Genomic DNA, 20,949 nt, shown 5'->3' with positions numbered 1-20,949 from the left:
GACCAGCCTGGGCAACATAGTGATGAGACCCCCATCTCTACAAAACATTTTTAAAAAGTAGCCAGGCATGGTAGCACATGCATGTAGTTCCAGCTACTTAGGAGGCTGAGGTGGCAGGATCAATTGAGGCCAGGAGTTGAGGCTTCAGTGAGCTATGATTGTGCCACTGCACTCCAGCCTGGGTGGCAAAGTGAGATTCTGTCTCTATTAAAAGAAAATTAAATCCCAGTTTACATCCTCCCTCCTCCAGGAAGTTCTCCACAAACACCCCAGCCACACACATGTACATATGCTCCTGAGCATCAACTGTAGTGGACACTGTGGAGTGCCGCCCAGATCCCCCTGCAGGACCACAGCCCTCATCTCCAACTACTGGGAGTGCTGGCAACTGACAGTTCTGGGCAACTGCCCACTGCTGAGGAGAGATGCCTCTTTCAAGGCCACACTGCTTTCCCTGGGACAGCCGCAAGCTATGACATCTATGAGAGGGGATTAAAGGCCCTACCCTGTTGCCCTCATTTTGGCAACTGGTAGGGTGCCCTGTGGGGTCGCCTGATGCCTTTGTAGTGACTTCTCCCTCTGGCCTGTCCTGCTTCCTCACTCCTTTGCGCATCTTGATCCTGAGAGCACTACCCAGTACATTTCCTGCAGGCTCATTTCCTCTCCAGAGTCTACTTCTAGGGACCTGTATTAGTCTACTCTGGCTGCCGTGACACAAATACCACAGACTGGGTAGATTAAACAACAGAAATCTATTTCCTCACAGTTCTGCAGGCTGGGACATCCCGGATCAAGGTATCAGCAGGACTGATTTCGCTTAAGGCCTCTCTCTGTGGCTAGTAGATGGCTGCCTTCTTGCTGCATTCCCACATGGTCTCTCCTCTGTGCGCGCATCCCTGATGTTTCTTTTTGTGTCCAAAGCTCCTCTTATGAGGACTCCAGTCAGATTAGGTTAGGGCCCACCCTAAGGGTCTCATTTTAACATAATCACTTCTTTAAAGGCCCTGTATCCTAATGCAGTCACATTCTGAGGCACTGGAGGTGAGGACTTCAGCATATACATTTTGTGGGTTGAGGGAAGAGCATAGTGCAGACTGTAACAGGACCCAGCATACAGCACCTATGGCACCCTCAGGTACCTTTCAAGTGGGAAGGGGTTTTCTTCCCAGCTGCACTAACAGAACCTTTGAATTCAGCAAACGTCTGTTGAGTACATACTGCCCGCAAACCACAGTCAGGAGTTGGAAAAGAACAAGATGGTATGTTTTTTTTGTTGTTGTTCATTCCAAGAACAAGAGGAGGAATGAGCAAGACAGGTTGTAACTCTTGTGACGTCTACACCTCAGTGAAAAAAGGAGACTCCTAAATAGGTGTCTCGTGCAGCACTGGGGTGTGTTTCAGTGCTGCAGGACCCTGCAGAGGATGGGTGATGGCTCAGGCAGGAGGACATGGGTGGATTCTAGGGCAGGAGGATTCTGGGCAAGACTCGCTTTGAAGGATGCATAGGGACTGGAAAAGCAGAAGGAAGGAAAGTGAAGGGAAGAGTTTTCCAAATCCCTTTCTCATTTGTAAAGTAGGGATAATAATTAGACAAGATCAGGCATGTTCCAGGTAGTACGGCCATAGACAGGGAAAATAATTAAAAGCCTCTGACGGTTGTTTTGAAGATAAATGAGACAGTATATCAAAAAACTTAGCGAACTATAAAACCTTTTACAAGTATATGATGCTATCATCAGCAGCAGGGAGTTGGGGGAGAAGCTGAGAGCGATGGTCAGGATGGGGGCAGTGAGTGTGCCTCACATGCCTCAGGCCCCTGACACTGCTTTGCACAGTGCTTTATGCCCAGCAGGTTCAATAGATGCTGATTGAGTAAATGAATGTCAGAAGCAGCCCAAGGCGCCTGATCAATACATACATGCAGGCCTCCCGCTGTGGGCTCCAAATGGGAAGAGGGCCCAGTTGGCTTTGCAGAATACAGCATCAATATGACACATGCTTCATTACCTTAGAACTGGAAGATTTGCTGCATGGCGGTATTCCATGTCACCCCACATGGAATTAGGCACTTTGCTTTTCCCCAAGGCTCCAGAGTGATGGTGGTGGGTAAGACATGATCCATACTCCTCTACCAAAGCTGGAAGAGTGGGTGTGTCAGACAGGGATGAGAGTGTGGAGGTTGGGCAGACCCTCTTCCACCATCCCTTCTGACCTACTGCAGGAGGTGTGCCCTGTTCATTGATTGGACATGGCATCACGTTCATCCCAAATGGCATCAATTGGCGGTTTTCGGTTTGGGGTAGCAAAGTACCTGGAAGTCATGTGCTTTGTATGGAATACCTTGGAATGCTGATAAGTTTAATTCTATTGTGTAAAATATGAAGACTTTTGTTAGCTGAAAAGCCAACTATATTATCTGTGCATTATGCTTCAGTCACAACCAAAATTCAGGCTGTCAAGTTCATCAACTCCTGATGCCTCCCAACTCTGCTCCTGAGCCCCTCTGGTCCCTTTTCTCTGTGAATATGCCACACCAGCCTCCCAGAGCCCCAGGCAGAAATCCTAGCATTACCCTCGACTCCTTATCTCCCTACTTGTCCCATACCCACTTTTGCCCCACATCTATCCAAGGACCAAGGACCATGAAATTGATTTCCAGTTTAACTCCTGATTCTGAACAGGTCTCTCCGTCCTCATTCCCACTATCTTCATTCAGATGACCACAATTTCTAACCTAATTTACAGCCAAAACGTCACTCCCCTCTGAGCTCTGTTCTACACCATACACCTTTCTAGAACACCAGTCCAATAGGGTCATGTCTCTGGGCCCAACCTCTCAGTGACTTTCCAGCTGACAAGACTCAATCTGGCCTACAAATGTCCCTGCAGTTTAATTATCCTCAACATTACTGCCATACCCTACATTTTTGGCCAAGCAGAATTGCTGTTTGATGATTTGGGACCATGTCATATTGTCTCTCTGGAACACACCCCCCTCAACCCCTCTCATTTCGCAGGCTAAGTTCTCCTTCTACTTCATCCCAGATGATACTTACTTCAAGACACCTTTCCCCTCCATGGGATGAGATGCCCATTCTGCAGGGCTCTCACTGCCTGCATCCTGCCAAACCTCATCATCTCTTATCTGGATTCCTGCTACAGCCTCCCAGCTGGTGTCCTGCTTCCACTCTGGGTCCCTCCTCTTCGTTCTCCACAATGCTGTCAGCATCACCTATTTGAAAGGCAAATCAGATCATGTGGCTCCTGCTGCCCTTAGGATCAAGTATAAACTCCTAGCATGACCTTTATGGCCCTCTATGATCTTGCCTATTGCAACCTCCCCAGACTCAACCCTTGCCAGGTCCCTCCGCATCCACTATCCAGAATCTCTTTCAGGCCCTCTACCTGTTCTCTACCTCTGTGCTTTGCATATACTGCTTCCAATGTCTAGACCTTCCACTGACTCCCAGTTCTTTACCTGGCTAATTCCTACACATCCTTCAGGTGTCTGTCTGTTGAACATGACTTCCTCTAGAAAGCCTTCCCTGAATACCTGAACTTCCCTGAATTCCCTGAATACCTGAGGCTATGTATCTCTCTCCCTGTTCTATTTCCTACTAACTATCACCCATAGATGTAATTGCTTGATTAATTGGCTGTTGCTTCTCCTAGAATGTGATCTGCAGAGCCATGTATATTTTGTTCCTGCTTATGTTTCTAGAACTATATAAAACAATGCTTAATAAATATTTATAGAATCAAGAATGAATGAATACCCATTTCTGTTTCGATGACTGGAAGGTAGCAAGCCTGGTTCACTCAAGTGTGTGGGGCATGGGTCATGCTTAAGAAGTGTTTGTTAAATGAATAAATAAATGATGGATCAGCTCTGTTCAAGCTCATCTTATTATATGTTTAAAAAAATTTGTGCTTGCTCATTTGTCCTACTAGCTGTAAAAACTTACTAGCAAAAGAGTAGCAGAAGGCCCAACATTTTAAGAAAATTCTTAGCCGTAAACCTTAAAATCCCGAGTTGGAGAATTCTCATTATTAAATGCCAGGAGTTGGTCTTCTCCCTGGAGACCTCTTCAAGAGGCCCACCCACTGACACCCTGTGTCCGTTTTTCCTGGCCAGAGCCTGGCCACCCAGTGGCTCCGCCGCCCCGATGGATCCACTGAATCTGTCCTGGTACGATGATGATCTGGAGAGGCAGAACTGGAGCCGGCCCTTCAACGGGTCGGACGGGAAGGCGGACAGACCCCACTACAACTACTATGCCACGCTGCTCACCCTGCTCATCGCGGTCATCGTCTTCGGCAACGTGCTGGTGTGCATGGCCGTGTCCCGCGAGAAGGCGCTGCAGACCACCACCAACTACCTGATCGTCAGCCTCGCGGTGGCCGACCTCCTCGTGGCCACACTGGTCATGCCCTGGGTTGTCTACCTGGAGGTAGGTGGGCTCCCCGCTTGCTCCAGCACTTTCTCCAGCAGGGCCCTGCCTTGGACACTGGGGACTCTAGCTCCCCACTGGCTTTTACCAGTGAGTTTCCTGGTGGTTCCCCAGGTGATTTTTCCTTCACTCTGGGCTTACTTTTTCTCCTTTTGAAACGGGTAGATTGTTTCCTTAGTAATCACAACTACCATTTGTAAAGTGCTTGCTAAGTGCTGGGCCTCATGTAAGGACTTTAAATATAGCGTTTTCCTATATAACCCTCACAGCAGCTCAGAGGCTGGCATTATTGCCACCATTTTGCAGTTGATAAACCAGGTGGTCAGAGAAGTTAAGTGACTGCTGCAGCATCACACGCTGGCAAGTCCAAGCTGGAACACTGGCCTCAGAGTTAGTTCCTTACATCATATTGGAAATAGGAGTAACTGGCGAGGATCCCCAAGGAGGGGCGTGTTTATGCTCCCAGGCCCCTGAAACCTTCATTCCCATCTCCCCACTTCAGAAACGGGGCTGCTGCTCTATGCTCCCCATATCACCTCTCCTTCCCGCAGCTTATTCTGCGGCCCTGTCCAGGACCTCCAGGTAGAGGCTGCCATGGACTGTGCTGTAGCCCTTTTGTTAGGAAGAATTGCATAGTCACTCGTTTCTTGGCCCAGCTCTGCACCTCAAAATGGGGAGTAGGCAGCACAGTCTAGACACTGTGCCTGATGCATTGCTGACACAGACCCAGTGAATACTCTTGGTAACCCTGGGAGTCCATGTTACTCTTCTCACTTTACAAAACAGGAAATAGGCTGGGCACAGTGGCTCACGCCTGTAATCCTAGCACTTTCAGAGGCCAAGGCAGGCAGATCATGAGGCCAGGAATTCAAGACCAGCCTGGCCAACATGGTGAAACCCCATCTCTACTAAAAATACAAAAATTAGCCAGGTGTGGTGGCACATGCCTGTAATCCCAGCTACTTGGGAGGCTGAGGCAGGAGAATTGCTTGAATCTGGGAGGTGGAGGTTGCAGTGAGCTGAGATTGCACCATCGCACTCCAGCCTGGGCGACAGAGTGAGACTCTGTCTCAAAAAAAAATAAAATTAAAATTTTAAAATTTAAATTTAAAAAATAGGAAATAGAGGTTTTGAAGAAGAAGTTGCCTTTCTTCACCCAGGTCACAGGGAGAAATACTGTTGGAGAAATCCCAAAGCAGATATTCTTCTCCAGGAAGACACCTTCAGGGCCAGCAAGCAGATGTGGGAGCATTTAGGGATCATCAGTAGGCACAAGCTGGATCCTGCCGCTTTCTCTGCCCGGCTTTCTAGGGTGGCCTGTCCAAGGCTGAAGCAACCTGGGAGTCTGGGTGCATGGGAAGGCATGGGAGCAGGCATTTAGGAAAGTGCCGGTGCTCTGCCCACTGAACCGTTACCTTCCTGTCCCGAGCAGAAGAGGAATTGACCAGTGCCTCTGAGGCCATCCCCGTCTGAGAGGGAAGGGGTTGTTGAAAGAAAATGCCAAAACTTTGTAGGTTTAAACAGAGGAGACATCTAGACAAGCAAGCTCAGGTGAGGAGGCGAGACTGGGGGAAAGTGGCTCACCTCCCTGTCCCCAGGCCCCCAAGGGGCTCGTGCGCTTACTGTTGTCACCACCACCCCGACCCCAAGGGAGCTCTGATCCGTCACCCCTTGGCTTCCTTTACTACAGCCAACACAGGCTGCAACTTCCAAAATGACCTAATTGGATATTAAGGAAGAACCAAAAGGAAACACAAATACAAAACCACATAAAAATATTCAGTTGACACAGGCCGGGAGTCCAGTTCCCCCTGGATCCATGTTTATGGGGGCCCCTAGACTCTGTCTATGCCTTCTTAATTCTTACATTTGATCCCCTCCTTCTTCTCTCTTCCAAAGGAGGTCCTAGATCTCAGACCATAGGGAAAAATGGCAGAGCAAACAACCTCTCTGTGCCTCAGTTTTCTCATCTGGAAAATGCAGATAATAGTATCGTACATCATAGCATTGTTGAGGATCAAATGAATTGATGTATGAAAAGTGATTAGAATGTACATGGCTCACAGTGAGCACTACGTAAATGTCAGCCATGGTGATGATGATTAAGAGGAAGATGACGATAGACATCCAGCACTGCTCCACATAGGGAGGACTCCTCGTTCCTCTTCACTGCCCCATGGGATAAAGAGGAAGGAGAGAGTACTCCCTATGTTCGCCCCAGGCAAGTAGGTACCCTCTTCCCAAAGGAATGTGTGTTCTGCCTGGGGCTCTGGGCATGGCTTCTGTTGGCTTCCAGACCCCCTGTCCCTACCCAGATACTTGGGTAGGGACAAATCCGTACGTGGGCTATAGGGAGTTCTCAGGAACCTGTAAGTCTTTCAAACAGATCCTTTAAACATGCTTGTTCACCTTATTTTAAAGGTGAAGCTGAGTGTGTCAGGGGAGGAGGGTGCAGAAGCCGTTTTCACAGGGCAGGGCTCAGACTCTCCCACAGCATCTCATCAAGCTAGAGCTGGGCACTGAGCCTTGTTTAATGGACATTATCTCAGAGAGTTGTTGTCCCTAGAGAATGTCCCAGGTGGCATCTCACCTTGCCCTGACGTCCTGTCAGTGCACCCTCACAACCATGCACTGTCCCCTCTTTAAGACATGTTCTTGTCATCCAGACTTTTTCCTCCTGTTCCATTTCCAGCAATGCCATGCCAGCGCCTGTCTGGCTTAGGACTAGGTGTGCATTATTTATCTTGCTCAGTGTACAAAAAACACACTGGTTTTGGAGTAAGAGGACCAGGTTCAACTCCCAGCTCTACTCCTTTTATCTAGATGCTGTGGGAAGAGTTCCTGATGTCCACATGTGCCATTCCATGTCAGCCTCACAACCCTTTAAAGACGGGCTTCCTGTGCGCATTTATTTTCTAGATGAGAACAGGAGACTGAGAAGATGAACAAAGATCTCAGAGTTATTCATTCACTCAGTCAGCATTGACTGAGCACTCTGAGGTCTTACCCCAATCTTTGTGCAATGGGCTAAGGCACTGGCCTGTGGGGGATGCAGAAGTTGACAGGGCTCCTACAGTCCAGTCTGCTGCAGGTGACAGTGGAGCAGTTCCCATAGGAGGTGTGGGGCATGTGGCCCAGCATGGGGGTGTCAGGGAAGACTTTCAGGGAGAAGTGATGCTTTAGGAAAAATTACCCAGGAGAGGGAGGGAGACCCTTGCATTCTCAACAAAGCCACCCAGCAGGGAGAGGGAGTAGCTGGCTGGAGGTCTGGAGGAGAGGTGCTCATGTCATTTGCCTCTGAGGCTTACCGTCTGCATTCTAAGACATGAGCATCAAGTGGTTGGAACAGTGCCGACATATGATAAGTCCTTAGTATTATTATAGTTATTAGGACTTAGCTGAGCCAGCTCAGGGCCTATACTGCAGGTCTCAGCTTTATGTGAGCAAGAGCATTAAGAAATGATGCCTGGGTGCCTGGGGGTATGAAGAAAAGAGCCTTGGGTTCAACTAGCAAACCTGGGACCACTCCTTCCTCTGCTACTAAATCACCAAGTGATCTTGTTCTGTTTTCTTCTCTGACCCTCCCTAGTTTTGTGCACCCTTGAAATAATCATCTTTCCTTTTCACGCCTCATGCTTACCAAGTACTTGTCACATAATTATCTCCTATTTTGATAAGCTAGATGGTTCCTTCCAGGACAGCTTAGTAGAGAGCATGGGATGTGATGCTTCAGATTCCAGCTCTGCTGCACACCTGCCGGGTGAACTTGGCCACGTTACATGGCCTCTCTGAGCGTAAGCTCCCTCACCTATGAATGGGATAAGCAAGCCCTTCTTGTAAAAGTTTTAAGAACTGTACATGAGATAAAGTGCCATGCCCACAGTAGATGTTTTATGGACAGTGGCCACCAATGCATTTTCTTGAGTCTTTAGATTAGCAGCCCTAACTACTCTCCAAGGCAGCTTCCCCTGGGACCACAGAGGAAATCTCTTTGTTATTCTGGGCTCCGGAGAGGCCAGTACAAGTACAGATTTAAGATGCCCATGAAGGCAGGACTGTGTCTGAATTGCTCACGACTGTGTCCAGGAGCCTAGGATAGAGCCTGGCACACAGTAAGTTGCTCAATAAGTGTTTGTAGGAAAGAAGGATGGCAGAGAGGAGGGAAGGAGAGGAGGAAGACAGGGAGGAAGGCCCTGATATCTCAACCTACATCCCCAGGGACATGAAAGCGGCTCCCAAGTACCAATCCTAGGAGGGCCTTCAAAGTGGGATGTAAACCAGGTGGCGCTGATTCCCTGCCCAGTGGTACCCTAAAGGTACACTCTGTTTATGCCAGGAGAGCCCTTTATGTGCCCTCCTGCCTCCACCCCCAAACTAGACATCCAGCTGTCAGCTCCTGCCCACCTGGTCAGCGCAGCAGCACAGGGAGCCAGGAGAGGCCCTGGTACGGGGCCCCCATGTGAGCCCCTGGGAAGACAGGGCCACATGAGAGGCTGGCTGTGTTCTGGGGCAAGCTGCTGTTTCTGCCACACAAGATGACAGCAGCTGCATTGCCCATCATTGAGCTTAAATGCCAGCGTTTGGTTGGATGACTAGGAGCAGAAGAGAGGGCAGTGATCAGAATGAGCAAGGTTATAATTAGCCCTGCTGCCGAGCTGCGCAGTGACACACAGTCTGCCCTACTCCAGGCTGCGGGAGGGGGCTTTCCCGCTCCCCTCTGCTCCTATTGATAGAAGCCAAAGGTGCATCTCCCTGTCCTGACTCCATCCTCAGGGAACTGCTCCAAGCTTCCCGAGTGCTAGCGACAGTCTGCCATGTGTGCATGTGTGTGAATGGGTGGTATGAGGTGGGGGGGCGGTGTGTGTGCATGTGTGTGTGTGTGTGCCTGTGTGCATGTGTGTATGAGAAACGTGCTGCTGCCAGGAGCTAGACTCTCCATTTCCCATCCTACCAAGGACACAGCTCATCACAGCAACCCCTCTGCCCACCCCAGCCCACTCGGGCGTTCCTCGAGCACTAGCCCAGATCTGCCTTCTTTCATTCTCTGGGTATAAGAAGGAACAGAAATTTCTTCTCTGTTTCATGGAGAGTCTTCATCTTCACCATTATTCTTAACAGATAATTTTGGGGCCCCGACTCTGCCATGTACTGCGCCTACCACTGAAGGGCTGCCTGGCGCAGCCAGAGCCTGGGCCAGAGCAGGACCAGGAACTGGGCCCACAGGCCTTGGGGAAATCACTGCACTTTTCGGAGGCTCGGTTTCCTCATTGGTTCTCAGTTTCCTCATGGGCATTCTAAAATTTTACCTGGAATCTAATTTACAGAGGTATGGCTGAGTGACAGCACAGGGAAGCCAGTGCCATTGGGAAGAGTTTAACGTGATGCACAATATCCCTAGAAACCAGATTCTCGGCCTGCCATGTGGGATGCAGGGGGAAGCAGCAGGCTTGGGTAACGAGGCAGAATCAGGGGCGAGGGAAAGCCCAGGCCACAGCCCTGTTGGGGATCCCACAGGAAACTCAAGGCAGGGCAGATTAAACAGCCTAGGGGGCCGGGCACGGTGGCTCTCGCCTGTAATCCTAGCACTTCGGGAGGCCGAGGTGGGCCAATCATGAGGTCAGGAGATCGAGACCAACCTGGCTAACACAGTGATACCCTGTCTCTACTAAAAATACACAAAATTAGCCAGGCGTGGTGGCAGGCGGCTGTAGTCCCAGCTACTCAGGAGGCTGAGGCAGGAGGATGGCGTGAACCTGGGAGGCGGAGATGGCAGTGAGCGGAGATCGCGCCACTGCACTCCAGCCTAGGCGACAGAGCGAGACTCCATCTCAAAAAAAAAAAAAAAGAAAAAAGCAACCTAGGGTTGGTTGGCTAGTCTCAATCATCCTGGCAGGCTTTAGGCCACAGGGGTGATCTCTAGTTGTCTCTCTGGTACCTGAGATAATTTGAGACAAAGGAAATATTGGCTTGATGTGTGTGTGAGTTGGAGAAACAGGGTGGCTGGCTTGCATTTGAGAGGCATCCTTCCAAGTCAGTCACTTTCTGTCTTCAGGAATTAACTAGCTCTGGGACGGGAAGTCTCTCTGTGGGTCTGCGAGGCTCCGAAGTGCCAGCATATCATGAATGGAGAAAATAGAAAAATATAGTCAACATAGGTGTCTCTGTGATGAATGGATGCCAAATACACAAATACAGAATCTAAGAAAACACATAGGGTTAACAAAGGTTGCAGAGATTAAGGTTGAAAGTTGAGGCCCTCCGTATAAGTTGGCTGTCTTTCTTCTAGCACAGTAATTGGCATTAAGTGGTCTTACGTATCTAGGAAAAGATAAGCCAGGGGCAAGGGCCTCAGACACCCATGGGCATCATGCCCCATACCCCAGCTGGATGCCCACAAGACTCACAGCTGTCTCCTGAGTCTGTGGCCTCATCGGCTCCAGGAGTACCAGGCTACAGGACCTAAGCTAATCTCCCCCTCCTGCTGTTCATCCATTATGTTGCTTTATCCCCAGGTGGTAGGTGAGTGGAAATTCAGCAGGATTCACTGTGACATCTTCGTCACTCTGGACGTCATGATGTGCACGGCGAGCATTCTGAACTTGTGTGCCATCAGCATCGACAGGTGAGCCCAGCCAGGGTGGAAGAGGTTGCTCTGGCCACTCACCATTCCCTCTGCCCCAGCTTTTCTCAAAGCCAGTCTGTGTCTGGTGTCTGTGGTGCTGTGCAGCTGGCTGTGTGCATGTGGGTCCGTGTGTTTGTGTGTATGGGCGTGCATGTGTGTATGTTTGGCTAGGAGAGCACACGCTCCCTAAAGAGAAGCCATCTATGGGCAGTGGTGCTGCCAAGCATACTCAGACAGCGACTGGTATAAAAGGGAAAGACTGTGATTCTGATGGAAGCCCTAGCTCTATCACATCTTACTCATGTGACCTTGGGCAGATCATGGACATGGAGCTCTCAGTTCCATTTTCTAGAAACCTACACTGATGACACCTGCGGCCCAGAGCTACAGTATCTGGTTATGCATTTTATGTCCTTGGCATATAGCCAAGAGTCCCAGGCCATGCACACCTTGCTAAGCCGCATCCTTGGAGCCTTCCACTAATTTGCACAGATATGACCCTACCTCCCTCACAGCATTCTTGGAAGATGAAATAAGTTAATGAATGAGAAGTGCTGGGTAAACAAATGTGATGAAGGATTGTAAACAAATGACATTGTTAATTCCTACTAAGGCTTAAATCTTGCTCTGAGGGGCCTGGCTAACAATTTATCAACAAACATTTCCACCTTTCATGGGCTCAGCACAAGTGCAGTGGGTACAGTTTCAAAGGTGCAAATATCCACGCCATGGTTCTTTGAAAAGCCTGAAATCCGAGTGGGGCTATTTAGAATAACAGATATGAGCCAAGAGTAAACAATAGCTCACCAGTAATTAAGTGTTTGGGCTTTGCCAACTGTCCTCGCCATCTTTGTTTGGGGACAGGAGGGAGGGTTGAGTTAGCATCTCAGGCAAGCTTCATAGAAGTGTGTCAACTTTTTAGCCCCAAGGAGTGAGGGTGCCTCTGGTGTGTGCATGTTGTGGAGTGAGGGGTCCCTGGGCCTGCACCTCAGATTCAGGGTCCCCCACCCTTGCAGGTACACAGCTGTGGCCATGCCCATGCTGTACAATACGCGCTACAGCTCCAAGCGCCGGGTCACCGTCATGATCGCCATCGTCTGGGTCCTGTCCTTCACCATCTCCTGTCCACTCCTGTTCGGACTCAACAACGCAGGTACATTCTGCTTTTGTTTGCCTGGGGCTCGGCTGGCCCTGGGCCCCTGCTCTCTCAAAGGGCCCTGAGGGAGCAGAGTCCCTGGCACAGATATGGGTGGAGGACCAATGGGGGCCTATTGCCACCCTGGACTGAGTTCAGGCTACGTGTCCTGGGCCAAGCCCAATTCAAGAATTGTCCTAGGTTGGCAGAGAGGAAACTGTGGTCCAGGACACAGCGGAGTTCAATGAGGTGTGGGGATAATGGTTCAGGGGGATGACTGGGAATTTTCAACTCTGGTTATTAAGTTGAAGAGGCAAGACATGCTTCACAAACTGCATGTGTATGTATGTGCACACGCACACGGGATGGGGGAGGCTTGCTGGGCTTCCATCTGCCCCTGACAATGGTATTTTTGTAATGAAGTTGCAGCCCTCAGGGCCCGCTAAACCCAGGCCAGGCCTGAGTCACCTGGAGCAGGAAAGCTAGAAGCGAATAGGAGGTGAGCTGACCGCGTGCCCATTTCTGTGGGAGGCAGAGTTAGGAGTGTCTCAGACAGAGAGAACAAAAAGCCCCCGACAGCGTGGAACTTCCTCTCATCAGGGAGGCAAGAGCGATGGCAGGTGTGCACCTCTGGAGATCGTAACAACATAGGATACAGTGAAGCCTTGAAAATGTGTGGTTCAGTATCTATTATAAGCATCACAGGAATTCTAAGTGGGAATAGCGCTAAACATACTTGGATTAATGCAGGAAGGCTCTGAGATAGAGGACAGGCCTGTGGTAGACCTGGAGTGCACACAAACATATGAAACACAGGAACACAAGTGAGTTCAACAAACAGAGCCAAGTTATCTTGCTGCAAGCATTAAAAGGTGGCCGACCTCTCCCAAGACACAGGTCAGACTAAGATGATGGTTTGCTCTTTTAAAAGTTTTTTTGTGTCATTCCTTCTGGATACTCCAGCTTCACTTTTTATGCCCAGACATGGCAAAACTAATGACCAAGTAATGAGGGAATAGTAATGGAAAGACTTGGGAGCAGTCCATCATCATAGCTTAGGTTTTTGCTCACAACATGTTTTTAATACTCTGGTTTCTGCTGTGCATTTATATATATCTAAGATGACCAGGCAACCTTAAACATCTAGTCGCATTCATATTCTCTGTAAAATCGCTCCTCAGTTCTGGAAGGACATGAATGGGTTCTTGTGGAATTATGACCCAGTGGGCCCGCTGACTCCCTGCCCGCCTGGGCTCTCCCTCCCCCAGACCAGAACGAGTGCATCATTGCCAACCCGGCCTTCGTGGTCTACTCCTCCATCGTCTCCTTCTACGTGCCCTTCATCGTCACCCTGCTGGTCTACATCAAGATCTACATTGTCCTCCGCAGACGCCGCAAGCGAGTCAACACGAAGCGCAGCAGCCGAGCCTTCAGGTCCCACCTGAGGGCTCCACTAAAGGTCTCAAGACACCCCCCCCACCAACTCCAAGTGTCCCCACCTAACCATTACCAAGAGGGTTCATCCTATGCTCAGGTGGGGGCTTGGGACACCTCAGCAAGGGTTAGGTCTAGGCTAAAGGAACTCCCAGGAGCTGGGGAAGGGCAGATTTTGAAGGCATGGACCTCAGCGGAGCAATCTGAGTCTCCAGGAGAGGGAGGCAGGGTCCATGACACTCAACAACAGGGAGAAGTCTTTGGTTGGAGATCTTTGTGACTGAAGGTGGCAACTCTTGCTTGGTACCCCCGTGGGCTCCTCTCTTCCTCTTTTCTGGTTTCTCTGTCTCATTTTAGCGCCCTCTGACTCCTCCATCCTCTTTCCTTTACCTTCCGTACTCTCTGTCCTCCCCTCCAAACACACATCCCTTTTCCTGACTTTCTCTCCACTATGCCTCTCCTCTGCTGCTCTTTCATTTTCCCCCTGATGTCTTGTGAATTCTCCCCTTCACTCAGTCCTTCACAAGGAAGACAGTGTGTGGGCACAGAAGGAACAAGAGCTCTTGGGTTAGACACATCGGGTTCAGATCCTGTCACTGCCACTTTTTTTGCTGAGTGACCTTAGGCAAGTTGCTTAACTTCTCTGAGCCTGTTTCCTCATCCGTTAAATGGGAATCAAAATACCAGCCCCACAGGGTGGTCTTGAGGATTCCATGTGAGAAGGGATGTGAGTGTGCCTAGCACAGTGCCAGGCCCTTAGCAGGTGCTCCGTAAAAAACAAGGTCCTTGTGTCCCTCGTCCTACCTACCACTGTTTGTCTCATTCCAGCCTTCTCCCTTGCCCCAGCTGCCTCCTCTGGCCCCCGCCCTACTGATCTCTGAGCCCTTCTGCCCAGTCTGAGTTCCATGGACTGCTGCACTTTGGGTTTCTCTCCCCCGCCATCCCCACCACCTTGTGTGACCCATGTGCTGGCTCACTCCACAGGGCAACTGTACTCACCCCGAGGACATGAAACTCTGCACCGTTATCATGAAGTCTAATGGGAGTTTCCCAGTGAACAGGCGGAGAGTGGTAAGTGCTCAGGCCAGGGACCCAGAGCCAGGTCTTTCTGTCCCTAAGGAAGCCCACTGGCCATGGTTCTGAGACCTCAGAAGCTGGCCAATGGGAGAAGCACCCCCAGAAACCCCCACCTTGCTTCAGCTGAAGGCAGACTCACTGTGCACACCTCCAAGCAGGCATGGAGTGAGACACCTTGGTTCTGCAAGGCATGGATGTGTACAAGAAAACAGTTGGCCATACCAACATAATAAAAATGATAATAATGGCTATTCGCATTTCTCAAACATCTACCATATCCCTATTATCTCATCAAATCCTCACCTCGACCCCGGGAGGTAAGTCTCTTTGATCGAACCGATCTTCAGTTGACAGAAGAGGAAACAGGCTCAGAGAGATTAGGCAACTCACCCATCTCAAGAGTTGGTGACACTAAGCCCAGACCTGTGTGACTCTGAAATCCACACCTGTGTTCTTTCCACTGACATGAGCTGCCTTATGGATGGGCAGGTTCTGGGGGAGGACGGAATAGAGCAACTGCAGGGACTGGTGGTGCAGCAGTCTGTGTACATAGAGCCCTCAGGTGCAGAAGCACAGCAGACCCCCGCCTCTGCCAGGTGGTAGCTGTACCAGGATGCAAGCAGCAGGCATTCCATCCTCCAGAGGGATGGAGAACAGGGCCAGAGAACCCACAGAGGGCCGCATACAAAATCCAGGTCAGGTGTCCTGCCTTCACCTGCACTGCAAGGACAGGACTCTAAGAAGCTGTTTATGAGGCAGATGCCAAAACAGAGCCTCAGAGTCAGGACCAAGGCAGCAGCCCAGTTATGCCACCTGGGCACATAGTGAAGCTGCACTTCAGAAGTTCAGACTAACACCTCCAAGGCCTCAAACAGGAGAACCTACAGAAGAACCCAGGAGGTCATGAGTGGATCCATGCCAGGGCCCTCTAGGTCACCCCGGCAGGGAAGATGTGAGGCCCCGGGGGTCAGCCCTTTGGCACCTGGATCAGTCTATCCAGAAGAATATGGAGCCCATGTGTGTGTGCAGGTGCAGATACCCATGAAGTGGGGGCACTGGGCCCCTTGTTTGACAGGGAGAACAGGGGTGGCTGCCCTCTTTGCAGTTGGAACATGAGTTTCTGGAGGCAGGGTCAAACATCATCAGCTCTTGGCCCCAGCAGCCAGTGCAGCACGTGGCACTTTGCTAACAGTAAGTGTTGCTCAGGCCATAAGAGATAAGTCCCTGGTACTCAGCCCCGGCAGAACAGAGGTTGGGTATTATGGCTGCATGAGGATTGCCATGGGAAAAAGGACAGGGTCGATCCTGCCAGGGCTGCCATGGGTCCTGGGTCCCATGCCTCAGTGACATCCTTGCTTCCCTGGCAGGGTGACCCTGTGGTGTCTGCAGGAGTCTCCAGAGGGGGAAAGGGAGGGGCCAGTGAGATGGGAGGCTGATGCCTGGAAACTGGTCCGGCTTTACCCAGAGCCCTCTGCCTCTGGTGCAGGAGGCTGCCCGGCGAGCCCAGGAGCTGGAGATGGAGATGCTCTCCAGCACCAGCCCACCCGAGAGGACCCGGTACAGCCCCATCCCGCCCAGCCACCACCAGCTGACTCTCCCCGACCCGTCCCACCACGGTCTCCACAGCACTCCTGACAGCCCCGCCAAACCAGAGAAGAACGGGCATGCCAAAAACCACCCCAAGATTGCCAAGATATTTGAGATCCAGACCATGCCCAATGGCAAAACCCGGACCTCCCTCAAGACCATGAGCCGTAGGAAGCTCTCCCAGCAGAAGGAGAAGAAAGCCACTCAGATGCTCGCCATTGTTCTCGGTGAGTCGGCCCTGGCTGCTGGCCACAGCCCCGTCTGCGAAAGGTCCCATTCCCTGCCATGTCCTTCCTAACCATGGCTGCAGGATCATGGGGCTAGCGTTTCCTCAGGCACAGGCCAAGCCCATTGACATACAGACAGCCCTATTAGGTATGTTCTGTACTTGTGCTCACTTTACAGATGGGCAAACAGAGGTTTAGAATGGTTATAAAACCTGACCAAGAGGACCGGCGGTTTGAACTCAGGCAGTCTGACTCCAGAGTCTGGGAATTTGATCAGTCTATTATGCTGGCACCAGAACTTCATGTGTCTGTGTGCCCAGGAAAGTCACTTTCTCTCTCTAGACTCCCCATCTGTAGAGTAGGTTACTTCTCAGGGTTGTCGTGACAATCCGTTGGTGAAAGCATTTTCTAAGCTACAAAGCACTATCCATATGTAAGTGTCATTATTATGGTTTTTATTACTATTGCTCTTGTTGAGGAATTGGGAAATTCAGTTCACTTCCCTCAAGCAAGATTCCATGGGACCAGAGCTGTGAAAAATAAAAGGGATGTTGGGGAGTGGCCCCCAATCTAAATGAAAAGCAGCCCTGTCCACAAAGCAGGATTTTTCAACAGAAGTCTAGAAAACCACGTGGTAAAGGTCAAAACCCAAAAGGTGGACTGATATGGGTGGCTGGGAAAAGGAGGGACCCCTGTGACTCTGTCTTCCAGGAAGCACCTGAATCCCCTTTGACTGCCTGATGATCTTGGGGCATGAGTGGGGCAGCTGTTACCTCCCTTCTTTTATGAATGATGGCACTTGTTTCCGTGGGACCACTCATGATCATGGGACTGGGATGTGGTAGGCTGGGATTGGAGCCAGACCCTCTGCTGCAGTCCACAGGGGCTCGGCCCTGTGGCCCTACTCTTCCCAGACACCGTTCAGTCTCCAGGGACGCCTTCTGTGCCTGTAGGGCATTCCATGTACACACTGCTTCCAGGCTGAATGTCACACCTGCGCAGGAGGTCCTGGAAAAAGTGCACCTGAGTTAGGTGAGCAGAGCAGGTAGGCGGCCGCCCTGGGTGAGAGGGCGTGGTTCGAGGCAGGGATGAGCAAGTGTGTACCCACAAAGACTAGGGAAATTGGGAGAAGGCTGGAGCAAGATCACTTGGGGACCTGGATAGACCGGAGTTCAGCTCTCAGCTTCGCTGCTCAAGAGTGAGCGACCTTGGGTATATTGCAGAGTTGTTGGGAGCATTTTTCTTACGTACCTCATGAGGATGCTATAAGAACTAAGTGACATTGGTCTATAGCCCTCAAAGATGACCTGGAAGTAGAGCAGATATTTCCATTTCTACTGGCTAACCTGGGTCAGGATGGTAACCTTTTGGATTTATTGTTAAACCATGTACCCTTTCCTAAGAGGTGGGAAAGGGACAAATGAGGAAAGTGAGGCTGAAGGAGCTGAAGGGATCCTTCACTGCAAATGGGTGTCAGAGGCAGGTCTAGGATCCAAGACCGGGACTCCTCCTACAGTGCTGCTGTGGCTACAGCCCGCCGTCTTGGCATAAGTGCCCGCGCACACTGGGTGCGGCTGTTCCCAGCCGTGCCTCCCTGGCCCTGGGGACCAGCCTGACCATGCCCTCTCCCCCAGGCGTGTTCATCATCTGCTGGCTGCCCTTCTTCATCACACACATCCTGAACATACACTGTGACTGCAACATCCCGCCTGTCCTGTACAGCGCCTTCACGTGGCTGGGCTATGTCAACAGCGCCGTGAACCCCATCATCTACACCACCTTCAACATTGAGTTCCGCAAGGCCTTCCTGAAGATCCTCCACTGCTGACTCTGCTGCCCGCCCGCACAGCAGCCTGCTTCCCGCCTCCCTGCCCAGGCCGGCCGGCCCCACCCCTGTGAACCGTGGGCAGGAAGGCCCGGGTGGACCAGTCTCCTCTTCACCCCGGCAGGCCCTGCAGTGTTCGCTTGGCTCCGTGCCCCTCACTGCCCGCACACCCTCACTCTGCCAGGGCAGTGCTAGTGAGCTGGGCATGGTACCAGCCCTGGGGCTGGGCCTCCCAGCTCAGGGGCAGCTCATAGAGTCCCCCTTCCCACCTCCAGGCCCCCTATCCTTGGCACCAAAGATGCAGCCGCCTTCCTTGACCTTCCTCTGGGGCTCTGGGGTTGCTGGAGCCAGAGTCAGGGCCCAGAGGCTCAGTTTTCTCTGTTTGTGGGGCTTGGCGTGGAGCAGGCGGTAGGGGGAGATGAACAGTTCACACCCTGCAAGGCCCACAGGAGGGAAGCAAGCTCTCTCGCCGAGGAGCCAGGCAACTTCAGTCCTGGGAGACCCATGTAAATACCAGACAGCAGGATGGACCCCAGAGATTGCCAAGCCAAAAACCTTAGCTCCCTCCCACACCCCAATGTGGACCTCTACTTTCCTGGCGAGTCCGGACCCGCCTCATCCCGTTACAGCTCCCCAAGTGGTTTCCACATGCTCTGAGAAGAGGAACCCTCATCTTGAAGGGCCCAGGAGGGTCTATGGGGAGAGGAACTCCTTGCCCTAGCCCGCCCTGCTGCCTTCTGACGGCCCTGCAATGCATCCCTTCTCACAGCACTTACTGGCCAGCCTGGGGCCTGGCGGGGAGGTCAGGCCCTGGAACTCTATCTGGGCCTGGGCTAGGGGACGTCAGAGGTTCTTTGAGGGGCTGCCTCTGCCACACTCGGACGCAAAACCACTTTCCTTTTCTATTCCTTCTGGCCTTTTCTCTCTCCTGTTTCCCTTCCCTTCCACTGCCTCTGCCTTAGAGGAGCCCATGGCTAAGAGGCTGCTGAAAACCATTTGGCCTGGCCTGGTCCTGCCCTGAGGAAGGAGGGGAAGCTGCAGCTTGGGAGAGCCCCTGGGCCCCAGACTCTGTAACATCACTATCCATGCACCAAACTAATAAAACTTTGACGAGTCACCTTCCAGGACCCCTGGGTAGAAGGGAGCAACGCCACTTCCATGCTTGGCATTCAAGTGTAGCGAGACCCCTGTGTCTGCAGGGTCTAAATCAAGGGAAGCCAGGTCGCCCCCACTGCTCCACCTCCCCTGTTGCAGCTCCTGCTTCCTCTGAAGGACCCATTCTTTGCCCTGTCACCCACCAGGGAAGAGAAGGCTCTGTGGAAAAGTGGCCTTGGATGTACTGGCATTGCCTGTGTCTGCCTGTGTCCCTTGCCCTGTCTTCTGTCCCGTGTCAGGATCCCCTTCCTCTAGGGCAGGCTGGGAGAAGCAGGGAAGGCCCTGACCACTGCGGCCTGGACAGTTCTCCCTCCTCTCAGCCTCCAGGCGGGTCCCTAGCTCCAAGTCTTCTGGGGCCACAACTTGGTACTGCCCTGACAACAGAAACTTGACTTTCTACAAATGAAGTGTAAATCAACCCAGTGAGGGAGGAATATTCTTACCACCTTGAGAATAACTGCAGTGATGACAAACAAGGTGCTGGCACCCACGGGCTCAGGCTCTGGGGAGCTGTCAGGGCGTAATTTGCATGCTAAATACAATATTTTTAGCACCAAAGTTTGGAGCACTTAACTTGCCCTGAACAGTTAATTATGGACTTTGATCTTCTCCCTGAACCTAAAGGTAGTGCTAAGCCCTGGGTGAGGCTCCTGTCCCCAGGAGCACCCTGATTCTGGAAGGTGAGCAAAACAGGTCCCTAGTCTAACTCAGGGAGACCAATGACTCAGTGACCATCTCCTGGGGAAAGCATCAGGTCCCCAAGGGGGCTAGAAGCCCCAGGGACCCAACCCATCCCCATTGCACACATACCATGCTCAAATTCTGTGAAAGATCTTGACCCAGATGGATGCTTAAAAGTACATCCCACGATTAGGAATCTTATGAGGGTATACAAGCTTATCAGATGTGAGGATTGGAAGAGATGACAAAGAGAAGCAGAGGAAAGAAGGAAGGGAGGGAGGGAGAAAGGGAGGGAGGGAAGGGAGACCCAGAGCAGAGTGAGAAGAGCATTGACAGGGAGCAGAGGGGAAGAGGGCAGGGCAGGGGCGGGAGGCGGGGCAGAGGAAAGTTGCCCACAGTTGTCACGAGGCTTCATGTCTTTCTGCCAGACAGCAGATTGACAGCTAGAGTGGGTAGGGGGAGGGCTGGGCTCCACCCTCTCTCCCCTCTCAGCACTTCAGGGGCAAAGAAATGGGAGGAGTAGGACCCGACACGACACGGGAACACAAGGTGGAAGGGGGTGGCCCAGGCTCTGACTCTCTCCAGAGAGGTCCTGACGATGGTCTCTTGCTCTTGACGACAGGGTGGAAAGGAAGCCTCCGGTTTTCACTCCTCTTTGCCTTTCCCTAGGTTTCTGTCTGTGCCTGTGCCGCTCTGTAGAGTGCCTTTTAATCAAAGGATCATTCATTTGCCTTTACAGCAGATAGAGTCTGCAC

At 51.5% G+C, this 20,949-nt stretch overlaps 1 protein-coding gene across 1 annotated transcript; it reads left to right on the top strand.

Annotated features, from left to right (window-relative positions):
* The first annotated feature begins 4,088 nt into the window (after positions 1-4,088).
* DRD2 (dopamine receptor D2) lies at positions 4,089-19,475 on the top strand. The gene is made up of 7 exons (XM_001085571.5): positions 4,089-4,451; positions 10,964-11,073; positions 12,090-12,226; positions 13,477-13,667; positions 14,627-14,713; positions 16,206-16,533; positions 18,168-19,475. The coding sequence occupies exons 1-7, from the start codon at positions 4,167-4,169 to the stop codon at positions 18,359-18,361; spliced, it is 1,332 nt and encodes a 443-aa protein (XP_001085571.1). The 5' UTR covers positions 4,089-4,166; the 3' UTR covers positions 18,362-19,475.
* The last annotated feature ends 1,474 nt before the right edge of the window (positions 19,476-20,949 follow it).

This window comes from Macaca mulatta, chromosome 14, assembly GCF_049350105.2.
Source record: "Macaca mulatta isolate MMU2019108-1 chromosome 14, T2T-MMU8v2.0, whole genome shotgun sequence".
In the NCBI taxonomy this organism is placed as follows: domain Eukaryota; kingdom Metazoa; phylum Chordata; class Mammalia; order Primates; family Cercopithecidae; genus Macaca; species Macaca mulatta.
The sequence above is the reverse complement of the archived record's forward strand: the minus strand, read 5'-3'. Positions and strand labels throughout refer to the sequence as shown.